This window comes from Phytophthora cinnamomi, assembly GCF_018691715.1.
Source record: "Phytophthora cinnamomi strain GKB4 chromosome Unknown Contig102, whole genome shotgun sequence".
Classification (NCBI taxonomy): Eukaryota; Oomycota; class Peronosporomycetes; order Peronosporales; family Peronosporaceae; genus Phytophthora; species Phytophthora cinnamomi.
In genome coordinates, this window is record NW_027151035.1 from 1,041,530 (window position 1) to 1,067,622 (window position 26,093).

The 26,093-nt window shown below is 52.3% G+C and overlaps 4 protein-coding genes across 4 annotated transcripts; 3 read left to right on the forward strand and 1 right to left on the reverse strand.

The window, feature by feature from the left end:
• Positions 1 to 4,609: 4,609 nt before the first annotated feature.
• IUM83_08053 (Kelch repeat-containing protein) lies at positions 4,610 to 10,205 on the forward strand (the record flags this gene model as incomplete). The annotated part of the gene is made up of 5 exons (XM_067932404.1): positions 4,610 to 5,010; positions 8,946 to 9,713; positions 9,772 to 9,918; positions 9,989 to 10,096; positions 10,175 to 10,205. 5 exons carry the CDS (start codon positions 4,610 to 4,612, stop codon positions 10,203 to 10,205), a joined length of 1,455 nt encoding a protein of 484 aa, XP_067782988.1.
• A 946-nt stretch (positions 10,206 to 11,151) lies between these two features.
• On the forward strand, positions 11,152 to 11,947 carry IUM83_08054 (Kelch repeat-containing protein; the record flags this gene model as incomplete). Its single annotated transcript, XM_067932405.1, has 3 exons — positions 11,152 to 11,279; positions 11,549 to 11,684; positions 11,759 to 11,947. 3 exons carry the CDS (start codon positions 11,152 to 11,154, stop codon positions 11,945 to 11,947), a joined length of 453 nt encoding a protein of 150 aa, XP_067783101.1.
• Positions 11,948 to 12,038: 91 nt separating this feature from the next.
• On the reverse strand, positions 12,039 to 13,748 carry IUM83_08055 (MADS box transcription factor; the record flags this gene model as incomplete). Its single annotated transcript, XM_067932406.1, has 1 exon — positions 12,039 to 13,748. One exon carries the CDS (start codon positions 13,746 to 13,748, stop codon positions 12,039 to 12,041), a length of 1,710 nt encoding a protein of 569 aa, XP_067783100.1.
• A 304-nt stretch (positions 13,749 to 14,052) lies between these two features.
• IUM83_08056 (serine protease trypsin-like protein) lies at positions 14,053 to 14,913 on the forward strand (the record flags this gene model as incomplete). The annotated part of the gene is made up of 1 exon (XM_067932407.1): positions 14,053 to 14,913. One exon carries the CDS (start codon positions 14,053 to 14,055, stop codon positions 14,911 to 14,913), a length of 861 nt encoding a protein of 286 aa, XP_067783102.1.
• Between the last annotated feature and the right edge of the window lie 11,180 nt (positions 14,914 to 26,093).

Sequence of the window (26,093 nt, forward strand, 5' to 3'; positions counted from 1 at the left end):
GAATGAGGTGAGAGGGGCTGTTCGTGGAATAACGATACTGTACGGTACACGAACAGCACTGTACCACAGATGTACAAGTCATATGTATTCTTATAAAAATACAATCAAGCATCCCACGAGCTGAGCTGGAGCACTGCTCGCGGGAACGAGCACGAGCAGCAAAAAGCCTGCGAGCGCGGTCGTCGGGATTTGAGCGCTCCCTGTGAATTCGATTCGACAGGGGAGCCGCTCTTTACATATCATAATTTATTGGATATAATAAATTACTACATGTAGGCCGGGGTTCGGTAAAATAGAGCAGAGCGCGGAAAGAGCGGTGCTCCCCCTGCTCGTTTCGGGCGTATTTAGTAGAGGGAGCTCTAAAGCCTTAATCTATGTGCTCGCTTGATCGACGAGAGCTCACAAGTTGAGTTTTTATTTTAGCTCGCTTGGGCTTCTCCTCGTGGGATGCTTGGTTTGAACGAAAATGAGAGCAAAACCGAACGAGCAAAGCTCAAGAAAGACGGAGTCCGATATTTGGGGGCGTCATACAGTAACGAATTACTAGTACTGACTACCTGGATATCTCCCTGGCTTTCGATTTTACCACCGGCAGTAATATGTATGTACATATGTTACCTGTTGACGTTCAGCAACAGTGAAGTTGTACAGAGGGAACGGCTTTCCTTGCTGCGCGGTGCTGAAGCGCGCCGATCCCCATCAACCATAACTGGGATTGAATCCAATCCCAGGGATTCGCATGGTTGCAAAATAAAGAAAGGCGGACTGTATCATGAGCTTTGCTTAACAAAGAAGGTTGACTCCGGAGTCCGGAGACGCGGACGCCATGTAAACAAGTGGATAGCTCGGAAATGATGAAAACTATGTATCAACCCTCAATGCACGCACGGGTCTCCGGCACTATGTTCGTGGGGTGCTTTGAGTGTCACACTTTGCTACAGGGCTGCATCACTAGCAGGTATCCGTAGTCTCAGACTACACCAGTGTGCCCGAACTCGGACTGGTACTTAGCGCCAGTTCTGAGAACTGAGCTTTCCACCAGATGGGATAAATATAGCGATTAGCTGGCAACGGTTTTGAACAAGTAGATTCTACTAGTACTATGTACTAGTACATCATTTCTCAATCAAGTTGACAAGTTTCCCAACCAGGCTGCAAAAGGCGCGTCCATGGGATAGCAAATTCAAGGCTGTCGGGCGACACACAAATTTTAATCCTAGGCTACAGAAAGCTGCGATTTGCAAGAAAACGGCGCTTTTCCCAAATCGCCCGATCGTCACCCACCAATTTGGAAAACTCACCAGATGCATGACCGCTCTGTAGTATTGCATACATTGGTGGAGGGGCACTTGCCCCATGCGAAATCAGCGTAATGTCCCCGAATCGTGTGAAAAGTGGTTAATCCACATGGACATTACCGTAGTATGGCACATTAGCTGTTCTGAGTATATATACCAATCGTTCAGTGCAGTACAGTGTTTTGCCTCAATAGCGCAGTCGTACTTTGTATACAATTTCTCAAGTAAATGGGGTGACAGAGGTTTTACTAGTCGACTACGAGTGGGAGTAGGTCGCAATGATGCCGCGCAAGCGCTCAACTTCAGGCGCTGCAGCCTCTAAGTCGACCGCACCCGACTCGCCGTGAGCTCTCTTCCAGCGAATCCCGTAGCGAGATTGCACGTGGCGTAGCCAAGACCAGGTAAAGCTTGGTAGTGACGACGGCGGAATTTCTAGAAGCCTGGCGATTTTGCGAGCCCGCATGATGATCATCTCGCCAGTAAGCGACACTTGGATGTCCTCGCACATGAGGACGTACTCAACAACGCAGTAGGGAGAGTTTGGTTTTGGCCACCACAGCGAGCTCAACGTTGGTAATGGCAGGCAGCTGGCGGCGGAGGTCACAAATCTGCAGCTCCTGCTGCTTCGTGAGGCGTTGGCGCTTCTGGAAAGGCTTCGGAAGAGACGGCATTGCAGACTCGATGCTTGTAGACTTGGTTAGGCTTGGCTAATGAAAGAATGAGGAGCGAGTCGCTCCGGTCGCTCCGACCGACCAAGGTGATCTTGGCGCGCAATGACATGAGTGTGACGCTTTTGTTTTGACGTTTTCCCTATGTCCTCGGTTGTGGTAATTTGATTGGCGGAACCATACTGTCGATGGCGTGATTGGCTGAATCTTGCTGTTCGTGAAAAACAGGGTGATTATATATAGTCTGCGAGGTTATTAGATGTGATGGCTGCGCTATTGAGGCAAAACACTGTACATGTATACCACAGGGCGGTCACGTATCTGGTGAGTTTTGTAAATTGGTGGGATTACGATCGGACGATTTTTGCAAGTCTGGGAAAAGCAACGTTTTCTTGCAAATCATCACGTTCTATAGCCAAGAATTACAAATTTTGTGTTGTAACACTGCCTTGGATTAGCTGTCCCATGGACGGGCCATTTTGCAACTTGATTGTGAAATGGTGTACAGGTGTCCCCGCTGAATCTGCAAAGGTGGGACCAAAAAAAACTGCGAGGTTACAATATCTTCACAGGTTGCGCATAGAAGCTAATGTACTTCTTTTATAGACGCCAATGTACTGCTTTTTAATGAAGAATGTTACGGATCGACATAGCTGAGTTTGCGCTAGATACGATGCCAGAATGCATCCAGCAGTTCCTGATAGAGAGGCCGGAGTTACAGCATTCCAAGCCTGTGACGCCCAACTTAAGGCTGTATAGATTGAGATCTTCTCCTGCGGCGACCCTACAATATACCGATCAATGCTATCCTCGACCTTAATGCGCGTAAAGAGACTCTTGATGCACGCAATGATGCCCTGATCTAAGATATAATGTTCATTGTGGGCCTTTCATTTTCTACCGTGATCTAGCAACTCGATGTTTCCCGCAGAGAGACATTTAGCCGCAATGATCTTACTAATTCAGTACATATCACCAGACAGCTGTGGCAAATCTTGTGCACTGGCAGACTCCCGCACACTCTGTGTTCGCGGTAGATAGCCGATGGCAGTTGCAGATTCAGCGGGGACACCTGTAGTATTATACCATAGTACAGTACAGTGTATTGCATGTAGTATAACTTAAACATTTTGCATACTATTATACTGTATAAGTATTATACATGTACATGTATTGTGGTTTGCAGATATTTTGTCGCTCGGATTTAGGGCTTAGATCGATCTCTGAGATAAAATAATTCGAAGACATAAACATGCGACATGGTAGTAAATCGACCTCCAGGTGTAGGTAAGTCGCACTGCCTCTTCCTACTAAATATAACGGGCGCATAGTTGGTTCTCAGGACATCGAGGTAACGTTGCCGGCCACTGCTACTCCGATACGGCTCTGTTGGACGTGTTTAACGGCTCGTTAGCTTCGTCTGTGAGTGCACTAGCGGCTCCTGTATCGCTGGGCTTTCCGCTTGTCTGTCGCGCAAGCTGCAATCCGCCATGTAAGACCGCATGTCGATACTACGCTACCATACTGAAACTTAGTGTGTCTCCGGCCCTTGCGACTCTAATACTAATCTGTTGAACGTGTTTGATGGCTCGTTAGCTTCGTTTGTTAGTGCACGAGCGGCTCCTGCAACACTGGGCTTTCCGCTTCTCTGTGGCGCGAGCAGCTCCCCGCCATGTAAGACCACATGTTGATACAGTACTACGCTACCATTTTACTTTAGGAAAAGCGTTTCGTATGAATCGCTGTAGCTCCTCTAAATAAAATGTAGGGTGGGCTTTCACGTACTTTCGAACATGGGTAACCACGGCACTCGGCCAACGCGACGAGCGGTATATATCGCTAACATACTGCATACAAATTCCACACACATGCATAAGAAAAACGGCTCGCCAACGGTAGTCGAGAGAGTACATTCTGCACTTGTGCAAGGTGAAGGTTTTCGGAAACTGCGGTGCTTCGACAGATCAGCAGCGCGATCTGCCGACCACTCGTCAAGTGTCCAGATGTAAGTGTCCAATTGCATATTATTATATATATATAAAGCGCGGCATTATAATCCGTACACAGACATCGCGATTTAAATTAAATCGGCCCGAATTTCGTTTTTGGATCGGCAATTCGACCACAGATAGCGTAAATCGAGATCGATATCGAGGCTGGCGATTATAACTTGGAGGATTTAATGACCATCTGTTTTTATATCGGGCGCCTGATATTATAACTCGGGCAAAACACTAGGTGAAAACGACAAACGCATTGCAAAGCATAATACATGTATCCTGCATAGACGTACATGTACATATGTACCTTCGTAACTTGATTGTAAACAGATTGATGTAGACTAACGTACCGTAATTATTGATACAGTAAGTGCGCCCACTTCCGGTACTGGTATGAAGTGATATCCCGGATAAAAAGATGCGATCTATTTGGAAAGGTTTATTGTTACAAAACTTTGGCGGGCGTTTTGGCGCGAACTACTGCACACCAACCATTGCCGTAGAGCATCCGCACAGCCAACCTTTAGCAGGTTTTCGTTACAGAAATAACACAGAGCGACACAAGCAGAAGCACGCCATGGGGGCCTGGATGAAAATACATCAGAAGCGAGGTCTCATCGAGAAGGCAACCGACTGCCCCACGATGTCACAAGCGGCGCTCGCAGCATGGGTTAAAGCGCACTACAAACTCAAGCGCGCGCCAGCCCAGTCGACCGTCTCGGACATACTCAAGAAGGCCGCGTTGATCGATCTGGTGTATACAAACGTTCGCGTGGAGTTCCTACCGCCGAATACAACTACCTTCTTGCAACCCATGGACGCCGGCATCATTGCACTGTTCAAGCGGGCGTACAGGAGAAGGCAGCTTCTCTGGGTGTACGAAAAGGTCAAGGACGTGAAGAAGCTGAAGAAGGAGTCCTACGCCGTCGATCAGTTGCAGGCAATGAGGTGGAGCAAGGAGATTTGGCAAGAGCTGCAGGGTAAGTCGGCCATAGAAAACTGCTTCCGACATACTGGTATTGTTTTTAACGGTGTAGACGAAAGGTGCGGCGATTCCAATGGCACTACTTACGACGAAGACGTCAACGTAGAAGATATTATAATTCGTGCTTCGCAATTGAGCTTATAATATATATTTTACGTGTGCTTCATTGCGGTCCCTTTAAAATAAAATTGCAAATCTTGGGAAATGGTCGGACCTCGTTACCGGAAGTGAGAGCTTTTACTGTAATACGAGTCTAACGATATTCACCTTTAACGCAACCCTACAACACCAGAAACCACCATGGAGAATGAAACCTGTGTTAGGTTTCATCACGAGACATCTTTGAAATCGGGGCTTCACCTAGGGCCCGAGCAGAGCCGGTGTCATAACTAAGTGATGCAGCAGAGTCTTGCTGCGGTGCTTAGTGTGTCAAATAGCTCGTATACAACCTAATGACCTCGGCAGTGCGAACCTGCATGGAATTCTCACCACTCCTCGTAACGGGGTCCAGAGTTAGTTCCCATTTTGGACTTAGAAAATCGCAGACACCCAAGGATATTATACACGCATGTACAATATTCTATTGCTACTTGTGCTACAGTCCACGCGCCAGAATAGCGCCATCCAGTGTGATGTTTGCCCCATCTAGCACGAAGGACGCATCATTCAGATTGCCAAATTCTCAACAGAGAGGCACCAAGAAGTCCGTGGACGTCTGCAGCCGTACGATCTGCCTTGTCGCGCTGTCCCATTCAAAATGAAGTGTCGACGGGAGAAGCAGCTGCGCTCCGATGAGCTTTTTGCCAAGAAGCATGGCCTTGACATCTCGGTTCTCGCTGGGACAAGGTGAAAGGTGCGGGAAGACATGCTTTATCGTTTCCGTGGTGACCGTCACTCGTAAAGATGCCGAGACGATAACGAGGCCCTTTGACATCTCGTTCATGTGCTCCAACCGGAACTCCAAGTCTTGGAAATACGCCGAATACTGGCACCAATGATCCATCAACGCTGCCACGCCTCGACTCTCCCCTAGCTCAATGTTCGGTGCCATCCCATATTCCAGAAAAACTTGCTGCCGCTGCGCCGCATCACACGCGTTACTGCCGATTCTAGTATTGTGTGCCCCAGAGAACACGTTAACGCCGTGGCGGAAGAAATGAAAGTACTCCACGATAACACTGTGGACGCTCCGCCTCCCTTCCCATAAGGTCTGATCTCGCTGAACTGTCAACTGCGATATCTCTCGTTGCAGAATGGAGATGGCGTCCCCAAGGAGTTTTATCTTCGTACGCTGCTTAAATCGATATCTGGCTTGGCTAAGACGGCATTGCTCCCGACGATCCGTTGTGTTCGCTCGGACTGCTTTACGCCGTTGCGTATGGATAGCTGTGACAGTCTGCCCACTTGGTGTCGGATAATAAAGCTCTGGTCCGGGCAGTCTTTCTGCGTTGGTGGGGGCACAGATTGCCGTATCAGCGTGTGTCAACCTCGACGTGGTCGGGTTAGGAACTGTCTCCAGTGGGTAGCTCTCGTCCTCAGTACGCGCAGGCATTCGATCACTCCTATTACATGTAGTGTCATGTACCCGCTTGGCTCGAGTAAAAAGGGGTCCGACGATAGTGAATTGGGTGGTCGCATCTGTCGTATGAACGGCGAACGTCTGCATCAGGCTTCGGGTGGTGACTTGGTCCGAGTTGATAATTTGTGAAATGATGCGATCATCCAACCAACTACTCGCTCATGCAACTTCGCTACAACGAACATCAACGAACCATTCGCCATACTGTAAGTACCCAAAAGGTAAAGCCAAGAGCGAACCTTGCCGTTGCATCATCATCCCGTAATCCCGATCTTACGTAGACGGGAGTAAGCAGTCGTAGTGGTCTATTGTAACCAGAATACAAGTCAGATGCCGTTTACAATACTATGTGGCCAGGCAAATTCTACCATCCCGTCACCGTCCCATAATCTAGCGAGATGAATCCTGCAAGTGCAGTAGAAATCTGTGGCTTACGAAATACTACGGTAGGTCCGATTTGTCAATTTGTGAAATGATGCGCTCGTCCAACCGACTACTAGCTCATGCTAACTTCGCTACAACGAACATCAACGACCATTCGCCATACTGTAAGTACCCAAAAGGTAAAGCCAAGAGCGAACCTTGCCGTTGCATCATCATCCCATAATCCCGATCTTACGTAGACGGGAGTAAGCAGTCGTAGTGGTCTATTGTAACCAGAATACAAGTCAGATGCCGTTTACAATACTATGTGGCCAGGCAAATTCTACCATCCCGTCACCGTCCCATAATCTAGCGAGATGAATCCTGCAAGTGCAGTAGAAATCTGTGGCTTACGAAATACTACGGTAGGTCCGATTTGTCAATTTGTGAAATGATGCGCTCGTCCAACCGACTACTAGCTCATGCTAACTTCGCCACAACGAGCAACAACGAACGATTCTCAATACTGTTAGTAAAAGTCATGAGCGTACCTTGCCGTTGCATCATCATCCCGTAATACCAAGATCTTAAGTGGATGGGAGTAAGCAGTCGTGGTACAATACAAGTCGGATGCTGTTACACAGTTCTATGTCGTCGTCCCATAATCTAGTGAGGTGAACCCTGCCATTGCAGTAGAAATCTGTGGCTTACGAAATGTACTGCGAAGATGAACTTCTTTGCTGTTTCTATCTTGGTGAGTTAGGGTTGTCCGATCCAGCGTACTTGGACTTGTTCATGCGTCGCCCTTCATCTGTCGCACACCCTCGCTAAAGCTGCGATGCAAAACGATTTTTGTCTTCACTAAGGACGACGTCTTCACTAAGGACGACGAACTACGAGTTTAGTTAACTACTGTACCGTAGGTTTAGCGGCGGCCACGGTGGATCATTTTAACGTCCCTCGTTTGACCTGCCGCAGCTCTCGCATTGGTTAGGATGCTACCTGTACAGCTTCCTGGCCGTTCGACTCGCTTGCGAGTACAGATTCAACTGCGCTGTAGCCATCTCCACCGCCCCGCACTATCCGATATCACTAATCACATAGCCGTGCTTCGCCTGGAACAGCTCTGGATTGTAAATTGCGGGCCGCACTCCCAGATTGAAACTCATGTTGCGCACCTTAACTTAGCTACGTTGGACATCGTTACTCCCAATAAAACATCCACAGCCTCTACGATCAAAAGTGTCGCTTCCCGTGGCCGCCGAATGTGAACGTCCTACCACGTGTTCTCTGTTGGAGTAATGGACCTACCGAGGAATCAGGACAGAGGAGGATAGTAGTCATTGACATGTACGAATGTAGGAGCTTGAGCGAGAAAACGGTAGAAAAGAAGAAGATCCGTGTCGGAAGCTTTATAAAAGCAGAAGAGTGACTGGCGACAAACCTTACTCTGTTGCTCGAGAAGAGAAAAATCCGACGGATGTCGCTTGAGTAGACATATAAATCATTTGTCACAGGTACTATCGTTTCTTAAAGTCTATGCAAAAGAGTAGGTATTCTATTTCAATCTCAACTGGATGGGTCAACATACCAGCATAATTTGTCAAACAAACAGGCTATTGAAAATAACAGTTATTAACCACGGAAGATCTTCATCACCACATATCAAATTCAACAGGGTATGAGATAAATCAGTAACAGCACCTATGCCTCTCAGCGCTGTAAGGCCTAATCAATCAACCACTCCATGCAGCTGCGCCGGCCGGAGCGCTCGGGCGCGGCGGCGTCTCTCTCGGCCCCCAGGGCTCCGCTATGGACGCAATTGGATGCGTCTGCTCCGCAGGACGAGCGCGCAGCATCACACACCACCGTGTGCTCTCCGGCGGCGCGCTCGGGCCACGCAATGACGCTATTGCCCACGGCCAGCGTGCTGCTCTTCGGGGGCGCCGACGGCCAGGTCTTCTTCGAGGACGTGTTTCTCCTGGAGCCCGCGGGGTACGCGGCGTCAAGCAGCAGCAGGTCCTCGCCCGCGGCTCCGCGCGGACGCGGCAGGGCCGAGGACGCGCAGCTGCAAGCCTCCGACGTGCAGTGGAAGCGGCTCGTGGTGTCGCTCGGCTCGTCCCAATCGCCGCGCTCGCCCCTGTTCCGCAGCGGAGACGTCCTTTGCTCGGGCGTGGCGCGGCGCGCGCCCTGCTTATCGCACCCCGGGGGAGGGCGCGACTACCATTCCATGCACTACGTGCAGTCGTCGGCGGAGGACGAGCGCGCCCAGGGGCTGCGCGTGCTGGTGGTGGGCAACGTGGTGGTGGCCAGTGACGACGCTGCTGTTAGTGACACGCAGGCAGAGGCGGGCGCGGGCGCGTTCGACGCGCCGACGCTCCGAGTGGAGGAGCTGAGGGTGCGGCAGCCGACGCTGGAGGCCCAGTGGGAAGTGCGGCGCGTGGACGCCGCCAGCATGTGGAAGCCCCGGGCCAGACACGCCCACAGCAGCGTCGTGGTGGGAGGAGACCAGGTCTTCGTGTTCGGCGGGAAGGACGCGTCCAGCTCGACGTTCTTCAACGACATTTTCTACTTCGACGCGCCGCTCAACCAGTGGGTCAAGCCGGCCGTGAACCCGACGGGCCAGCTGCCGCAGCCGCGCGCGTTCGCCGGTCTGACGGCGAGCGACGACGGGAACACGCTGTTCCTGTTTGGCGGCACGGACGGGAAGCAGGAGTTCGGGTCGCTGTTTCTGTATGATGTGGCCAACGCGCGCTGGGACTCGCTGGCGGGCGCGACGCTGGGGGACCGACCGTCGTGCCGGATCAACCACTCGCTGACGTTCGCGGCGCCGAATCATCTCGTGTTGTTTGGCGGGAGACGGCGAGCGCTGCGCCAGAATGAACTCTACGTTTACAATGTGGACACGCGCGCGTGGCGGCTGGTTCACGGCGGACACGCTGAAGGGCAGAGAAGCAGTCGTCGCAGGAGTAGCCAAACGGCTCGGGATGATCAACCTCCTGTCGGGCGAACAGCACACGCTACGGTAATGTTTCGGCCGGAACCAGAGGGACCTGATGCTGTGCAAAAGTTGCTCGTTTTCGGCGGCTACGCAGGGTCGCATCAGTGGCTCGACGACTTGCACTTACTTTCGTTACCCCAAGCCGTGTTGATGCAGCCGCCGTCTACAAACAGAAACTCATCTCGATCGATGGTAGCCACGCGTACGTTGTGAACACCTGTGCTTGCTCGGTGACATTCATTTGTGTTATCTAACGCTGCCATTGTTTTTTTTATTGCAGAACGTACCCGACCAACACGAGCCTCTGTTAACAAAATTGGTGCTGTGGCTCGAGTAGCGTTATCAGCTCCTCAGCAACCCGTTCAGACGCGCCTATCTTCACAGTCGGCTCGCTTGCCGCAGGACTCTACCCAGTCGGAGGGACGACTCGAGCAGTCTGCACCACCCCGCCAAGAACCTCCACCTGCTTCTCAGTCAACGCAACCGCTACAGGAACCACCTCCAGAAACAGTTGGCCCAGACAACAAACCGGACGAGTTAAATGCTGAACAGCCCTCGTCATTGCCGCAGAGCTCTTTGGCATCGGTAGCACCTGCAAGCTCTCCGTCTCGACAGCTACCGCCACGGGAAATATCTCGGTCTGATACACTACAGCGACCTACCACTACTACCACCGGAAGCTGCGTTTTGACCGACATCACAAACCAACCAAGTTCCAACTCACAGAAACAGCAACAGCAGCCAATAGTGGTACGCACCTCAGGCACTGCCGCTACGGACGTGGATGCGGCCTTTCCAAGTGCATTGAAAAAACACAAACGCCGTCGACTTGTAGAGGATAGCCAAGACAGCAGCAATAGCAATAGTATCAGCAGCAACGGAAGTGGGGAGCTGACAACAGCGCAGGTGGGGGTCCAGACCACGCTACTGCAGCTTCTGCAGCATCAACCTCGAGTGGAAGACACGCTTGCTCGTATCTTGTCAATGATCACTAGGGAGCAAACTGCACGACAACAGCAAAGCATGAACCAAGAGACCTTGATGCGGGTTCATAGTGAGGAGCAGAGCAAACGTCTTGAAGCTATGACTGGGAGAAATGAAGCATTGGAAGGACGCCTTGCTCGTTCCGAAGCCGAAAGGGCCTCGATCCACGAAAAACTGATGGCACGCGAGACGGAGCTATACATGCACAAGCACAGCCTCGAAGCCGCAATACCGCCTCTGAATGAACGTGTCCGAGCAATTGAAGCTTCGCACATGCAGCAGTTGAACGTGTCGAGGGTCATCGAATCCAAGATATCTGCCGTTCATGACTTCATGGATGAACTCCGTAATGCTGGTGGCGAAGGTACAGAGGCCAACGATTCTCCTCAGCGACGACTAGGGTACGTTGCGTTTTGTGTGCTGCATATTGCATGTGCTTTTGGGGGTCTGCTCGATGTGGCGCGGTATGGGTTGAAGAATTCTTCGTATCGCGTCTGGAGCTCATACTTTGCACGGCCCCTCACATTAAACTTGGAACCTCACGGCTTTCATCATGATCTCCTGATGACTTTAGAGGGCTAGAATTCCCTTTAAGGACAGATACGGATCGTACATTTTCGCTTCCATTCCCGTACGCGCACTGACGCTACTGTGTGCTTGTCCAAGCTAGACGCCTTGACGATAGTGTGGCAACTCAGCCAACTCCGTCACCACCAAAACCGCTGTTATATCCGCAGCGTGTGGTGCTAGCGCTGGAAGAGAAGATTCGAGTGATGCAGTCCGAGAAGGAGGCACTGGAAACCCAGGTGATGTTAGTGCTGACTGTGTTCATTTTAGCCTTCTCTGCTCATGTGTGGGTACATTTGCGTTGTCTGGATAGGTCAAGGAAATGACGGAGAAGTTGAAGCGCGTGGAAGGGAGAGAAGCGCAGGCGCGGCAATTTCTTTTCTCGTGGTGCCAAGGTGACAACAACCCAATGGCAGCTAGCCTGCCTGCGACAATAAGTACAGCAGAATCCGAGTCTGTGACCACTGGCACGGATAATGTGCCCAACAGTGTAGACAGCTAAGAAGTTGTAACTAACCTATTGATAATGTCCACACATGGAGTTGCCTCGTGCACTATAGGTGACAGATATGCAACGCTTGCTGAATGACTTCTTACGGCGTGGTCTTGGGGAAGTTCATCTCGTTCAGAATGTTGCTCACAGGTCCAGCGTGGCCCTCTTGAGAAGCAAACGATTCCAGCAAGTTCGACAACAGATTGTAATCCAGGTCCAGCGGTTTAGCGGACGAGAAAGATGCGGAGCCAGTGTCTGTGGGTTCGTCTTCCTGGGCAGACTGTGAAGCCTCCTTTTGATCGTCCTCAACTTCCTCGAAACGCGAGAAACTTTTCGCGACCTTGGTGCCTGCCAACTCCGCCTCCATTTCAGCCATGGCCTCGTCCAGCGCAAGGTCTTCGTCGTCACCTCCTTCCTCCACGGACTCATCGTCACTGTCAGGTTCATCCTCGTCCATAAAGTGTTCACCCCACGGGGCCTCCAGTCCTGCAGTTCCCCTGCCACCAGCCTCATGACCATTCAAGATGTCCATGAAGGAACTCATGTCAAACTGGATAGGCTCGGCTCCTTCCACACCTTCCACACCGGAAACTCCTTCCACAAATTTGCCAAACATGGCAGCCATGTTCTGCAATTCATCGGCGCCACCAGGACCCGCTGCAGATCCAGCCATGGCCGCACGCTGAAGCTGACTTTCCAGCGTGTCCGGGTGCATGTACAGCCACGAGTCATCATCATCCGGCTCAGTTGGCTGCGCTGAAAGCTTCATACCAACTTGCTGCAGTGCTTCGTCGACAATTTGCTTCCACGATCGTCCAAGCTGGTCTTCACCGTCGCCTGCATACAGCAGCTCGAGACCGCACGCCAATTTGACGCCAATGTCTGCCGCCTGCGCGTCCGCGTGCGTGATCTCATCTCTCTTCAACCTTTCCAGTACGCGATAGCGCGCATCTCGCCGGAAAAACGACTTGGGCGGGAAGAATTCCTGCTGCTTCAGCTGAGCAAACATCGCCCTCGAAAACGAGACCTTGTGCTCCACAACCACCTCTCCTTCAGGCAAAAACCCGGTCATTTTGCCACACACCAACCCAGCCTGCTTCGGCTCACGATAGTAGAACGCCTCAACCGCCGGCCCTACCAGCTCTCCATTCGCCGCAAACACTCTCGCAGCTCTCTCCGGCAGCAAGCACCTCACTCGATGGCGATTATTACGCAGGTAGGCCGGCACCTCCTTCAACTTATGCTGAATCAGCCGCTGCACCGCCGCACTCGCTTCCGTCTTGACACCTGCATCCAGCACCTGCCGCAACGCGTCTTCATCGAATAGATCTCCGTCGTTGCCCCTCTTGCTGGCGCTTGCAGGCGACGCAATGTGCAGCTTTCCGTCCACCACGAACACCCGCCGATCACTGTCTTCGGGCGTGACCCAATCGGGCAGCGCCTCGGCGCTCTCAATGAGCAGAAACTCCCCGTCTGAGTCTGCGATACGTCCCACGACGCCTGAGAACTGCTTGGTGATGTCGAACACGAGCTTGGCTACGACCCACTCGTCCTGAATGGCATCACCGACTCTGGTTCGTCCGGACATAACATAACGCCCACTCTTGGTCCTGTTCACTTGGAGGTGGAACCGATGCTTGTGCCACAGGAAACCTCTCGTCTGCTGCGCCGCGGAGTCCAGGAACGCGCTGCACTGCTGCTCAGCTGCAAGGAGAAGGTCCTGTTCGGTCTGCTTGGTGGGAGGCACCGGCAGGAAGAAGCAGTAGCGCGCCTCGTTCTCTTCTACGGTTGGCGGCGGGAAGAGCTCCATAGCGACTCGATCAATGGTGGCATAAATAGGCTGATCTTTGTGTCGAAGGCTTTATGCTGTGTCACTACTTCAACTTGGAGTTGCTGTTGCTGGAATCGTGCAACCCACAAGCTGATTCTGTGAGCGGGCAACACGCATGCAAAGATATAGTTGAGCGGCGTATGGATCAACTATACGTCTGAGAACTACGGCCTGCGCGTGGATTGCTGTCGCCCAGGCCACGATACTTCGGAGTTGATATTGATTTCGAGCCTCAAGTCGACGAGGAACAGCTCATTCTCCTTTTTGCTGCATCCCAGCAACGATGAACCTCACTGGACTTGTGCGCCTGACTGCCATCGCGGCCACCCTCGCGGCCAACGCCGATGGACAGATCAAGTTCGACGGCGACAACCTCTCCAAGCTCGACTACCAGCAGTACGTCTCACAGTTCCTGACCAGCAACGACTCGATGGCTCCCATCGACATCGAGCCGCTAATCCTCGGGGGAGGCATCGTACCTCCCGGGACCAAGACGTACACCACTGGTGTTAGACCGACGGCGAATGGCACGGACTTCTGCGGCGGCTCCCTCATCACGCCGACGCACGTGCTCACCGCCGCGCATTGCATGGCTGGAGACATCCAGTACGTCTCCGTTGGCACTCACTTCCTAAGTGGCACCGAGGACGGTGAGCAAATCAAGGTCGTGAGAACGACCCGCCACCCCAAGTATGCGAGTGAAACCAACTCGTACGACTTCGTAGTGCTGGAACTGGAGGAGGCCAGCTCCTTCCCTCCCGTTGCGCTCGCCAAGGCCGACGACTCAGACGTCGCTGGCGGCGGCAACGCGACGGTCATGGGGTGGGGTGCCACGGCACAGGGAAGCACTCAATCCAACGAGCTGCTGCGCGTCGACGTTCCTATCGTCAATAATACTGCGTGCGCCAAGGTGCTCGATGTGGACGCTACGATGCTGTGCGCTGGCGGAGAACTCGACATGGACTCGTGCCAGGGCGACTCCGGTGGTCCACTCATCCTCGAGCAACCAACCGGAGATGTCCTAGTTGGTGTAGTGAGTTGGGGCAATGGCTGCGGACGTGCTGGATACCCCGGCGTCTACGCGCGTGTGTCTGTCGCTCGAGAGTGGCTGGACACCATCGCCCCCGGCACCACATTCCGCTAAAAGGTTGTTTTCTTCAACTGCAGCACACGGATTAGCACGAAGCCTAACCATATCCATTGTAGGTGCAGCCATTTCAAAACATCTCACGAGCCATTTCTACTCGGCGCTCCCCCCCCCACCCCAATTTGTGTTACTGTAAAAAGTTAGCGAAGCCTACATGCGTATCGGTGACCCCGGCCCTGGTTGTCTCGAATAGTAATACAGAATGAAAGTCGCCTCGACTGACCATGCCCGCGAATGCGACATCGAAACGACCACAAAAATCATTATGTTAAAGAAATGCTCAGTGCTGCAAGTTGCATTCAGGAAGCGGGTGAAGAATATGAGGGAACATTTGAGAAAGATGAAGTCAAGTTCCTTACCAAGCACCAATTTGTCAATCGGACAGGTTGTGATCGACCTGTTCACTATCCGATGGATGGCAACTGGCCAAAGGGTTTTTCCTTTCCTCCTCGTACTACGGTCGAGTAGTGCGTGTAACTAGTAATGAATCACGGAACGGCCTTAAAAACGAGTAAACGTTGCTGAGTTCTGAGGAAAGCCGCTTCTGCTCGGAAAAACGAGTAAACCTTCAAATCGTTATTCCGGCGACGCTAATGTTTGCAACTGCTGATTTCTGAGGAACATTGCAACGACTTTAAACAGAGTGTAAGCGAACGGTTGTCAACGGAGAAGAAGTGCTGGCTGCTGCGGTCTTCGCACAGCGCACCTCGATTCTTCTTCTGTCAACCTCCTACTTTCCTGACGGCCAGCCGCGCGACGAGTCCCTTCTAGTACCAAATCCTTTTGCAGCACCATTGCCGCAATAGAGTGCGCACACTGCCACAGTCGCACTTGTATTTTCCCCTGATAGAAACAATCTAAAATGAAACAAAGGTCAGCATAAAATGAAGTTTGTTAAATTGACAGAATCAACGCACCTCGTCCAACGACAGCGAAGCCTGCACCGAAATCTGCAATGACCCCGTATGCAGTAAATCCACCTTGTGGAGAGAGAAATAGCAATTCCACCTCATTTACCGTGGGTTTTGGCGTCAGATCACCACGAAGAGAATTCATAAACCTAAATCGCGCAGCAGTCAGTACCTGTATCTGTGTGGGTTTTATCACATAAGTACAAGTAGGTTACCGGTGTGCCCGTTCTCGAGTAACTTAATTCCCGTGGACATTTTTGCCGTCGATGACAAACTTGCTTTGAAGATGATTGCCTTCAGCACCTTCTTCCGAGTCGCACGGAAACTGTAGAAATTTTCACTTGAATTCAAGATTCGGGGTGCCTTGGTAACAACTTCAGCTAGGCATGGTCCTGTAGCATTAGAGTCAAAATTAACTTACATACAATTGACACGGATATGGGAATTTACAATTTAACTTCGCAGAAGTGAGGCTGGTTTACGGACAACGACTTACAAAGCCGGCAGACTCAAAAAGCTGGCATTAGTCAAAAACAGAGACCGGTCTCATATCAAAATTGATTTTTTTTAGCAAATCAAAACCGTTAGATTGAGTTATTTTTTTTAGCGAATCACTGGCCCTATGTAATCGAGTGGACAGCGTAAAACTCGACGCCTAACCAACTAAACCCGAGGGTTACTCCCTCAATGGCGCCAAAACAACAGCGCTTTTCAATCAACGAGTAGCGCGAAGGCGCGCTGCTCGCCATCGAAGTTGGCGTCGAAGAGGCAGCGCGCCGACTCGAGAGACCCCGCGGCACAGTTTTCGGGTGGTTGAAGCAGGCCGACCGGCTGCTCGCTTTTCGCGGCAACGCGAGATCGCCGACGCTCAAGGGGCAGGGACGCAAGGAAATATTTCCTAGCGTCCCTGCTCTTGTGACGTTTATGAAGGACACACACAGAGATGAAAAGGTCGGTTAAAGCATGCTAATACGTGGTTTTAATGATTTTATTCTGATTTTACAGTATGTATAGGCCCTTTCAACACGCGCAATGATCGATTTCATGTGGCTACAGGAGCCCCAGTGGTATGCACGTTACATCGACGAGCACAAGAACCCCGAGCAGTCCCTTACGCGAATGTGCCAGTGTAACGGGGTTACACGCACAAGTGGCTACAAGCCACTTGTGATTTAACAGATAAATATCTGTTAAAAGTTTTTTAGATACTTCCTCATCTTGGTGTAAGTCACACCAATGGATACATTGAAGTGGGCCACCACAATGAGTGGTCCACGCCTACCCAAAGATCCTATTGGTAGAAAGCAGCATGATTCTACCAATTAGAGATGTGCATATTGGCGGGACTCTGACAGCCAGCCGCTGTCAACCCCTTTCATAGATGATAAACAGTTTTAGCATATTTAGGAGGAAGATCAATTTACAAACAATACAGTTCTCATTTTTACCTAATCTAAGTCACTTGGTGTCTTTATTTGATTTAAATTATATTTGCGTATTCAAATATAATTAACTCAAGTAATTACTATGTACTTACGCTTCCTCATACACGTAGCGCAACATGTAAGCAAAAGTAGTGGGTCTAAGTTAGACCCACTACAAGTTAGACCTTGTTATCCCCCCCCCGCACAGCCGTTGCGCGAATCAAAGCATCGTTGTTAGATCGAGGCTTGATGAGCTATTCTATGCTCATTCCATGGATATCGGTAATCTGGGGAAGCAAATCCAGGTTCAAACTATGATTCTGAAGTGATGGACGGCCGTTTCCAGCGTGTGGTTTCAGCACTTTTGCCGTGGTTACCATGTGCGTTATTGCCTTCCTGTAATTGCTTGACATGCTTGTCATCTCAAGTGTGATCTAGGTGGCACATTGTATTGTGCGACAATGCTAAGCCCCAATCACGATATCGTTGTAATTGCATTGGACATCGCTCCTATCGAAGATGGTGATGCGCGGTCATGATTTTTTACCGTTTGCAAATACGCTGGCTGTAGTGGGCGTAACTTGACTCACTACTTTAGCTTACACGTCGCGCTACGTGTATGCGGAAGCGTAGGAGTTTATTAATAATTTGAATTAATTATACTTGAGTACACAAGTATAATATAAATCAAATAAAACACCAAGTGACTTAGATTAGGTAAAACAAGAACTGTATTGTTTGTAAATTGATCTTCCTCCTAGAACTGATAAAACTGTTTATCATCTATGAAAGGGGTTGACAGCGGCTGGCTGTCAGAGTCCCGCCAATATGCACATCTCTAATTGGTAGAAACATGCTGCTTTCTACCAATAGGATCTTTGGGTAGGCGTGGACCACTCATTGGGGTGGCCCACTTCAATGTATCCGTTGGTGTGACTTACACCAAGATGAGGAAGTATCTAAAACTTTTAACAGATATTTTATCTGTTAAAAATCACAAGTGGCAACCTCGTTACACCATCCCCCCTTAAGGTTACACGCGCGGGGTCTCCGCACGTCAATCTTCTGAATTGACCATTCGTCAATTCTCCGCGTTTGGAGAAGAAACCCGCGCTCATTGAACGATGAGCGCGCCCCAGAAGAAGAACCCGAAGGCGGTGGAGAGTCATCTCTCCATCGATGACTACTTTGAGCGCCAGAAGGCGACGTATGGCGACATCGTCGACTTCGACGACGACGACGAAGACATGGAGGACGAGAAGGACTCGTCCTCAAAGCGCAGAGACTCAGTGTCGAGCGAATCGCTCGACCCCACGCTAAGAACATTCGCCAGCGTGAAGGGGACGAATCGGACGCTTCGAGTTCGAAGCGTTCGCGAACTGAGAGTGATACCCCACTCGCTTCCGCTGGGGCTCTCAGTTCTCCGCGCGCTGCAACTGCAGCGCGTGATTCCAAAGCTCAAGGCTCTCCGCGCGCTGCGCCTGCAGCGCGCGATCCGTGGATGCCGTCCGCGTCCGAGATCTCGGACCGGTATGGGAACTCGATGCCTCGGAATGAGGTGCCGTTATACGTATGCAGCGCCATCAAAGATGACGCCGTGGCTGCCGAGCTGTACTTTGATGCGGAGACGCATCAAAGGCGCGATTATTACATTGGACTCTTCCATGAGCTTCGATGGTTTCAAAGCAAGAAGACATCTTCTCGCAGCAAAGTGCCCGAGTGGCAGGCACTTTGTCAAAGTTGGAATGCTTTTGTTGAGAACTTTAACAAAAAGCCGAGTGCTTACAGTGATCGGATTAAGCAAGCGCGTGATCGCTTCGAGACGTACTCGAAGCGTGGAAAGTTGGAGCAACTCCACGTTGCTGCGGAGGAGGCTAATGTGCCGTGCGCTGTGCCCGAGGGCTTTCAGTGCGCGAAGTGCTTCCCAGGCGCGGTCCGCTTGAGCGACCGCGACCTGAACGGGTACACGTCGTTCCGTGTGCCCGAGAGCCTCAAAGATCTCCGTGCTAAATTCTTAGCACGTGAGGGTTCGGGCGCTAGCGATGATCGCAGCGCTCGTGTTACTTCCGCTGCGCCAGCGCGTACTGCTCCTCGTACGCCCTCACCAATTCCGGAACGTCCTCCAGCAAGACGTTCCGCGGCTCCCATGTATCTCGATGGGGAGGAAATCCTCTCCAACGAATACGAAAACGGGCCCCTTGAGGGTTCGTTTTCGGGATACTATGGTCAACAACCCGCTCAACAATCCAGCGGGTTGAGCCGCGGGCGTCACGGATCGGCGGTGGCGGGGGTGGGAACACGCCCCGGGTATGATCAGCCCCGGGCTGATCAGTATGCGTCTCTCCACGACCGGGTGACCGCCGTGGAGCGTTTGCAGGGCGCTGAGTTCGCCGCCCTGAAGCAGGAGCTGGCGAACCAGAAGGCCCAAGTTGCGGCGGTCTCACAGACCGCCTCGAATATCCAGGTCGAGTTGGGGACCCGAATGAAGAGAGGAGAGGCTGCTCGTCGCCGAGGCCAAGGCTTCCGCTTCTGCCTCGGCTCTTGTCGAGGCTTCGGGTCAGCCGAGCTAGATGGCTCGTGCTGCAGGTATGACTTCAGCCGTCCGACGTAAAAGGTATGATGGAGGCGCATGCTAGACGGTATGTCTAGCGTGTAAGCGTTGCCGTGCCGTGCCAACACAGTGAACGGCCCGATGAAGCGCGGAGCAAGCTTGCTTGCCCCGAAATCCGAAACTGCATGTTTAGGCAGGTTTTGAGTAGCTAGCAAAACCAATGAACTAACTTTGAATTCATTTGTGTTGCCTCTGCCCACATTGTCTGCGTTCAGCTTCTGTTGATCAACAGAAGCTGCTATTGCATCTTGGACAAACCGAATCACGGATTGTCTTTTGGTGATGAAACTGATTGCATTCGAGCTGAAGTCATTCAGCTCGCTCTCCGCTAGAGGCCCGGCCTCTCCGTGGTTCTTCGCGGTGTCTGCGCCCTGCGCAGAACCGTGGTCTTTGTCCTTGTTGTTGGAGGAGTCTGCGCCCTGCGCAGACTCATGCGTTTTGTTCGTTGTTGCAGCTGACACTGTGCAAGTGTCAGCGGTTTTCTGCGGCTGTTGTATTGCAGTCGTAGATCCTCCCCCACTTAAGGTGGGAGCCATCACTCCGAGTAAGCTCGGTAGACGTGGATGCCGCATGGCATTCACGTAGAACGGTGTATGCCCCGTCGAGGCATGCACTGAGTTATTGATGGCAAACTCTGCCATCGATAAACACTCGCTCCAGAATTGGAACGAGCGAGCGTAGCTCTTTAACATATCGACGAGCACGCGATTCACGCGCTCGGTTTGACCGTCTGTCTGCGGATGACCCGCAGTCGACATGGAAAGCTGGCTCCCAAGAAGTGTAAACACTTCTTGTCACAGGTGCGCTGTGAAGCGCGGGTCTCTGTCCGACACAATGTCGGTCGGCATGCCATGGTGTTTGAACACCATGTCGACGAACAGACAGGCCGTCTGCTTCGCGGTCATCTCTGCCGGCACCGCAGCAAGATGTACCATCTTGCTGAAGCGGTCGACGAAAACCACAACACCGGTATTCCCTCCGCTGTCCGGGTGAAGACCAAAGATGAAGTCCAAAGATATGGACTTCCAACACTCCGACGGAGTCGGTAGTGATTGTAAAGGAGCCTGCGCGAATGGCGCAGGCTTTACGCGTTGGCATACCTCGCAAGCACGGATGTACTTGCGCACCCACTTATACTGGTGGTGCCAGTAGAAGTCGCGCGTGAGAAGGACGCATGTCTTCTCACGTCCGAGATGTCGGGGCATCATGATATTCGTACATGATCCTGAGTCGCAAGTCATGATCATTCGGCAGGACAACGCGATCCGCGTTGTCGTCGACTGCATTGTAAAGCAGTAGTCCGTCGTGCACTCGAAAGCGGTGTGCACGCGCTCGAAGGTGCTTGGGCAGCTTCTGACGGGACTTGTCAGAAGGCGCTGTGCCATAGGCCAGCAAGAGCTTCGCGTCCGCGTCGTGCGCGTACGCGGCCTTCACATCATCCAACAGAGATGATGTGGGTTTGCTCGATCGCATGACGTCAATGGCATTGACGTCAACAACTTCTGCATAGTCCGGCCGACGTGATAACGCGTCGGCCACTACATTCAATCTTCCGGGTTTGTATTCGACCCGGAAGTTATACTCCGCAAAGAATGATAGCCATCTCGCCATTCTTTGTGATATGTGTGGCGACTTCACTGCGGTGCGCAGTGAAACATGGTCGGTGTAGACCACAAATGGTCTACTCCCAAGCAAATACACTCCGAACTTTGCGAGTGCATACTTCATGGCAAGGAGTTCCTTGTCATGCACCGGATAGTTGCGCTCAGCTGGCTTCAGCTGACGCGATTGGTAGTAGACGACACGATCACGGCCCTCGTGATCGTGCTGCATCAACGCGCATCCGATCGCGAAATCGGATGCGTCGCACACTACGTGAAATGGGCGATGTTGGTCAGCCACTGCCAAGATCGGCGCCTCAGTCAAGCCCCGCTTGACAGCATCGAATGCCTTTTGGCAATCGGTTGTCCAATTCCACACAGCTTCTTTCTTAAGAAGTTGTGACAGCGGGCGGATCTTGCCCGCATAATCCTCCACGTGCTTGCACAAGTACGTGGCCAAGCCAAGAAACCCCTCAGTTCCTTGACACTTGAAGGCGTTGGCCATTCATTGATCACTCTGACCTTTTCCGGGTCAGGGCGAACACCATTCTTCCCTACGAGACACCCGAGGACGGGTATCTCACTTGCCCCGAAGATACACTTCTTCAGGTTCACGTAGAGCTTATGCTTTCGCATAAGCTCAAGTAGCTTCCGGAGGTGCACCCTGTGCATTTCTATGTCGCTCTTCCCGTCCACAGCTCGGCTGTGGATGAACACATCATCGAAGTAGCTCGGTGCGAAGTCGCGCACCGAGCGCAACAAGTGCGTCACGCACCTGTTGAAGGTCGCAGGGGCGTTCTTAAGCCCCTGCGGCATTACTAGCCACTCCCAGAGCATGCCACTTGGCGTGCTCACTGCCGTGAGAGGGATATCGCTCTCACGCATTAGGATTTGATAAAATCCATCTCGCAAGTCGAGAGCACTGTAAACGGTGCTCCCGGCCATCGAATCGATGATAACATCTTTTCGTGGTATCGGCGTCTGCGCCGGTACCGTCGCATCGTTCAGCTTGTTATACGCATGAACGATGCGCCATCCTGTGGCTTTTGACACAGAACGTCGGATCACTGTGCGGGGACTTTGATTCCCGCACTTGTCCTACTTTGCGACGACTTCCAAAGAAGTCGTCGATTGCTTTACTTGTTCTCGCAGCAGTGGCCACTGCCGCGTGACACAGTACTTCGTGCCCGGCACGAGATCAATCTCGTGCTGAATGCCCTTATCCTGCGGAAGCTCCGCGAAATCTCTTCCGGGAGTACGTCTTTGTACTCCTCAATAATTCGTAATAGGGACTCGACTTCAGCGAGTCCCAACCTTATTCCTCGAAGCGCTCTCGCTTCGTCTTCGCACTGAGAGTGTCATCACTATCAGTGGTACTTCCATGAAGAGCTGCCTCAGCTCTTCGCTCTCGCTCTCCGTTCTTTCGCTGTTCGAAGAACACAGACTGCTCGATGCGTCCATCGTGCAAGTCGCACGTAACGCTTCCAGCTCATGACTGAAGCGAAGTCAACTCCGACGCCGTCGTCGGAGGATTAGCGAAGTCCCATTTCACGATACTGGAATCCAGTATCGGTGCGCGTCAAGACGCTTAGCGTCTCGACGTCCGGCGTTATCGCCTCAGTCTGCCCAGCAGCGGTTCTCGTGGCATCTCGGTCCCGGACCGAGACTTGCGCAACGTTCTCCGCATGCGCCGTCTTCTTGTTGTGCGGGCCCGGCTCCGCACAGTTATTCTTCTGGTCCAGGCCCGGCCGTGGTCAGTTGTTCACCGGCGGACCCTGTCTGCGGGCGCGCGATATCAAGCCCGGCTTGATCGCATGGCGCTTCGTCGTGCAGCCCGGCTGCACGACAGCATGCAAATTGCGTCAGTGCGGTACGTTTGCAACCGTCCGCACTGTTTGCAGCGTCAACTCCCGGAGTTGACACGCCTTCGTCACCTCGACGTCATTAATTGGCGGAGCCCCTCGCGGCCAAGGGTGCGTCGTTGTCGACCTGACCTCTTCGGGTCAGGGACTGTCCCTTACACTTGAACGTGGTTGTTGGTTCCCGGAACCAGTACATCTTTTCTTCTGACGTCGGCAGCATTGCCGACGTTGGTCTCACTGTGCGCGCCCTCGCGCACTTCTTGTTACTCCGGGGCAGCAACATTAAGCGCTGTCTCGACTGGTGAGCCGCGCGCACCTGCTGGTGCGTGTGCTGCGGTAACAGGGCCATCGCTCTCTGTTCCGCTGTCGCGGCCGAAGCGCACGAGCGTGCGCTTCTTCCAGTCTATCACCGGATCATGCCGTGCAAGCCACGGCATGCCCATTACCACGTCAAACTTATCGTCCAGGTCCAGGACGATAAACTGTTCGACAAACACTCGTTGTTTGTACGAGAAGCGCACGTTCACGACGCACTTCTCGGTCTTCACGATGGCACCTGTTGCCAGTCGCACTTCCAGAAGACTTCGAGGTACATTTACCTCCTCGAAGTCAAGACTCGGCAGGCTCCGTAGTCGAACAAAGTTGTTCGACGCGCCCGAATCTACCAGAGCGCGAAGAGGGTCACTCGCTCTCTTCGAGTAAACCTTCAAGATGACTAGGTTCGGCCTGTCATCTTGTTTCTTGCAGTGAAAGCTAGTCTCACTGGGGGCTGCAGTCCTCAGTGTCGCGTGCCCGATGTCGGCACGCGTGACTGCATTACCAGTAGGGCGCCCCGCGCCTACTGGATGTTCGCGGTTTTTGTTGGTCCGCGGCGATGCCTAGCATCGCCACGACGGCCACCTCCAGGGGGCATGGGAGCTGTGCACTCCCGTGCAAAGTGACCGATCCTTCCGCAACGGAAGCATCGCACGTTGCCTCCCTGCTGCTGGTAACCAGCCGTTGTTGCGTTCGAGAGGTCCATTGGTTCTGGATCTCCCGTCCTCACTACCGGGCGCGGTTGCGGCCTCGGCACATTTGCATGGAGTTTAGCCTGCCGCAGGCTAAACGCTTCTTGCATGACAAGGGTGATTGCAGCTCCGAGAGTACTCGGGTACTCTCGGAAGAGATAGGTCTTCACGGGACCATCTCTAAGTCCCTTCATGAACGTGACGACCTTAGTCGCCTCGTCAATTGGATTGGTCACGATATTTGAGACCAAGTATCGTGCGCGCTGCGCGTAAGCATGAACGTCATGCTTACCCTGCTGAAGGTCGAGGAACTCCGCCCTCGACCCGGAACTCGTTTTGCGGGGGCTCAAACGCTTGTCTGAGCTCCTCTTTGAATACTTCGTACGTGCTGAATCACGTAGGATCGGAGAGTCGGCGCCCATACGCCCAACTCCTTGCGCGTCCGCCAAGGCAGGACATGGCGAACGCGACCTTCGACAGCGGGTCGACGATGCGTCGAGCCGCTATGGCTGTGTCGAGCTCGACAAGCCACCGGAGGAGAGCTCGCCCTCTCTTCCCACGTAATTGCTTACGCTCAATTTCAATGATTGAGCACGCGGTGTCGTCCCTGACGACGCCGTCACTGAGGAAGCAGCATCACGCTGCTCCTTCATGATGAATCCTAGAGCAACGCCATGTTGCTCCGTCGGCGATAGCGTACGCAGCATCGTAGCTATCGCCGCTTCTCCAATGCCTGTTGACAGTCGTTGGAGGGCTTCCCACTCTGGGTTGGACAGGTGGGGGCAGTCGACGCGTGCAACATGCGTTGCAAGCGTGTTGGAGCTCTCCATGAGCACCTCAGTGCTCATGTGGTTCTCGGCTCCGCGTTCGCACTCCTCGTACGAACGTCAAGCTGTCGGTCGTTGGACGGACTACAACGTGCTACCTGGTGTAGTGGGCCTACTTTGCTCACTACTTTAGCCTACACGTCGCGCTACGTGTATGAGGAAGCGTAGGAGTTTATTAATAACTTGAGTTAATTATACTTGAGTACACAAGTGTAATATAACCCAAATAAAGATTCCAAGTGACTTCGTTTAGGTAAAATGAGAACTGTATTGTTTGTAAATTGATCTTCCTCCTAGAACTGATAAAACTGTTTATCATCTATGAAAGGGGTTGACAGCGGCTGACTGTCAGAGCCCCGCTAATATGCACGTCTCTAATTGGTAGAAAGATGCTGCTTTCTACCAATAGGATCTTTGGGTATGTGTGGACCACTCATTGTGGTGGCCCACTTCAATGTATCCGTTGGTGTGACTTACACCAAGGTGAGGAAGTATCTAAAACTTTTAACAGATATCTTATATCATATACACACACAAGTGGCTACAAGCCACTTGTGATTTCAACCCCGTCACAGTAACCAAAAGTAGTGAGCAAAGTAGGCCCACTACACCAGGTAGCACGTTGTAGTCCGTCCAACGACCGACAGCTTGACGTTCGTACGAGGAGTGCGAACGCGGAGCCGAGAACCACATGAGCACTGAGGTGCTCATGGAGAGCTCCAACACGCTTGCAACGCATGTTGCACGCGTCGACTGCCCCCACCTGTCCAACCCAGAGTGGGAAGCCCTCCAACGACTGTCAACAGGCATTGGAGAAGCGGCGATAGCTACGATGCTGCGTACGCTATCGCCGACGGAGCAACATGGCGTTGCTCTAGGATTCATCATGAAGGAGCAGCGTGATGCTGCTTCCTCAGTGACGGCGTCGTCAGGG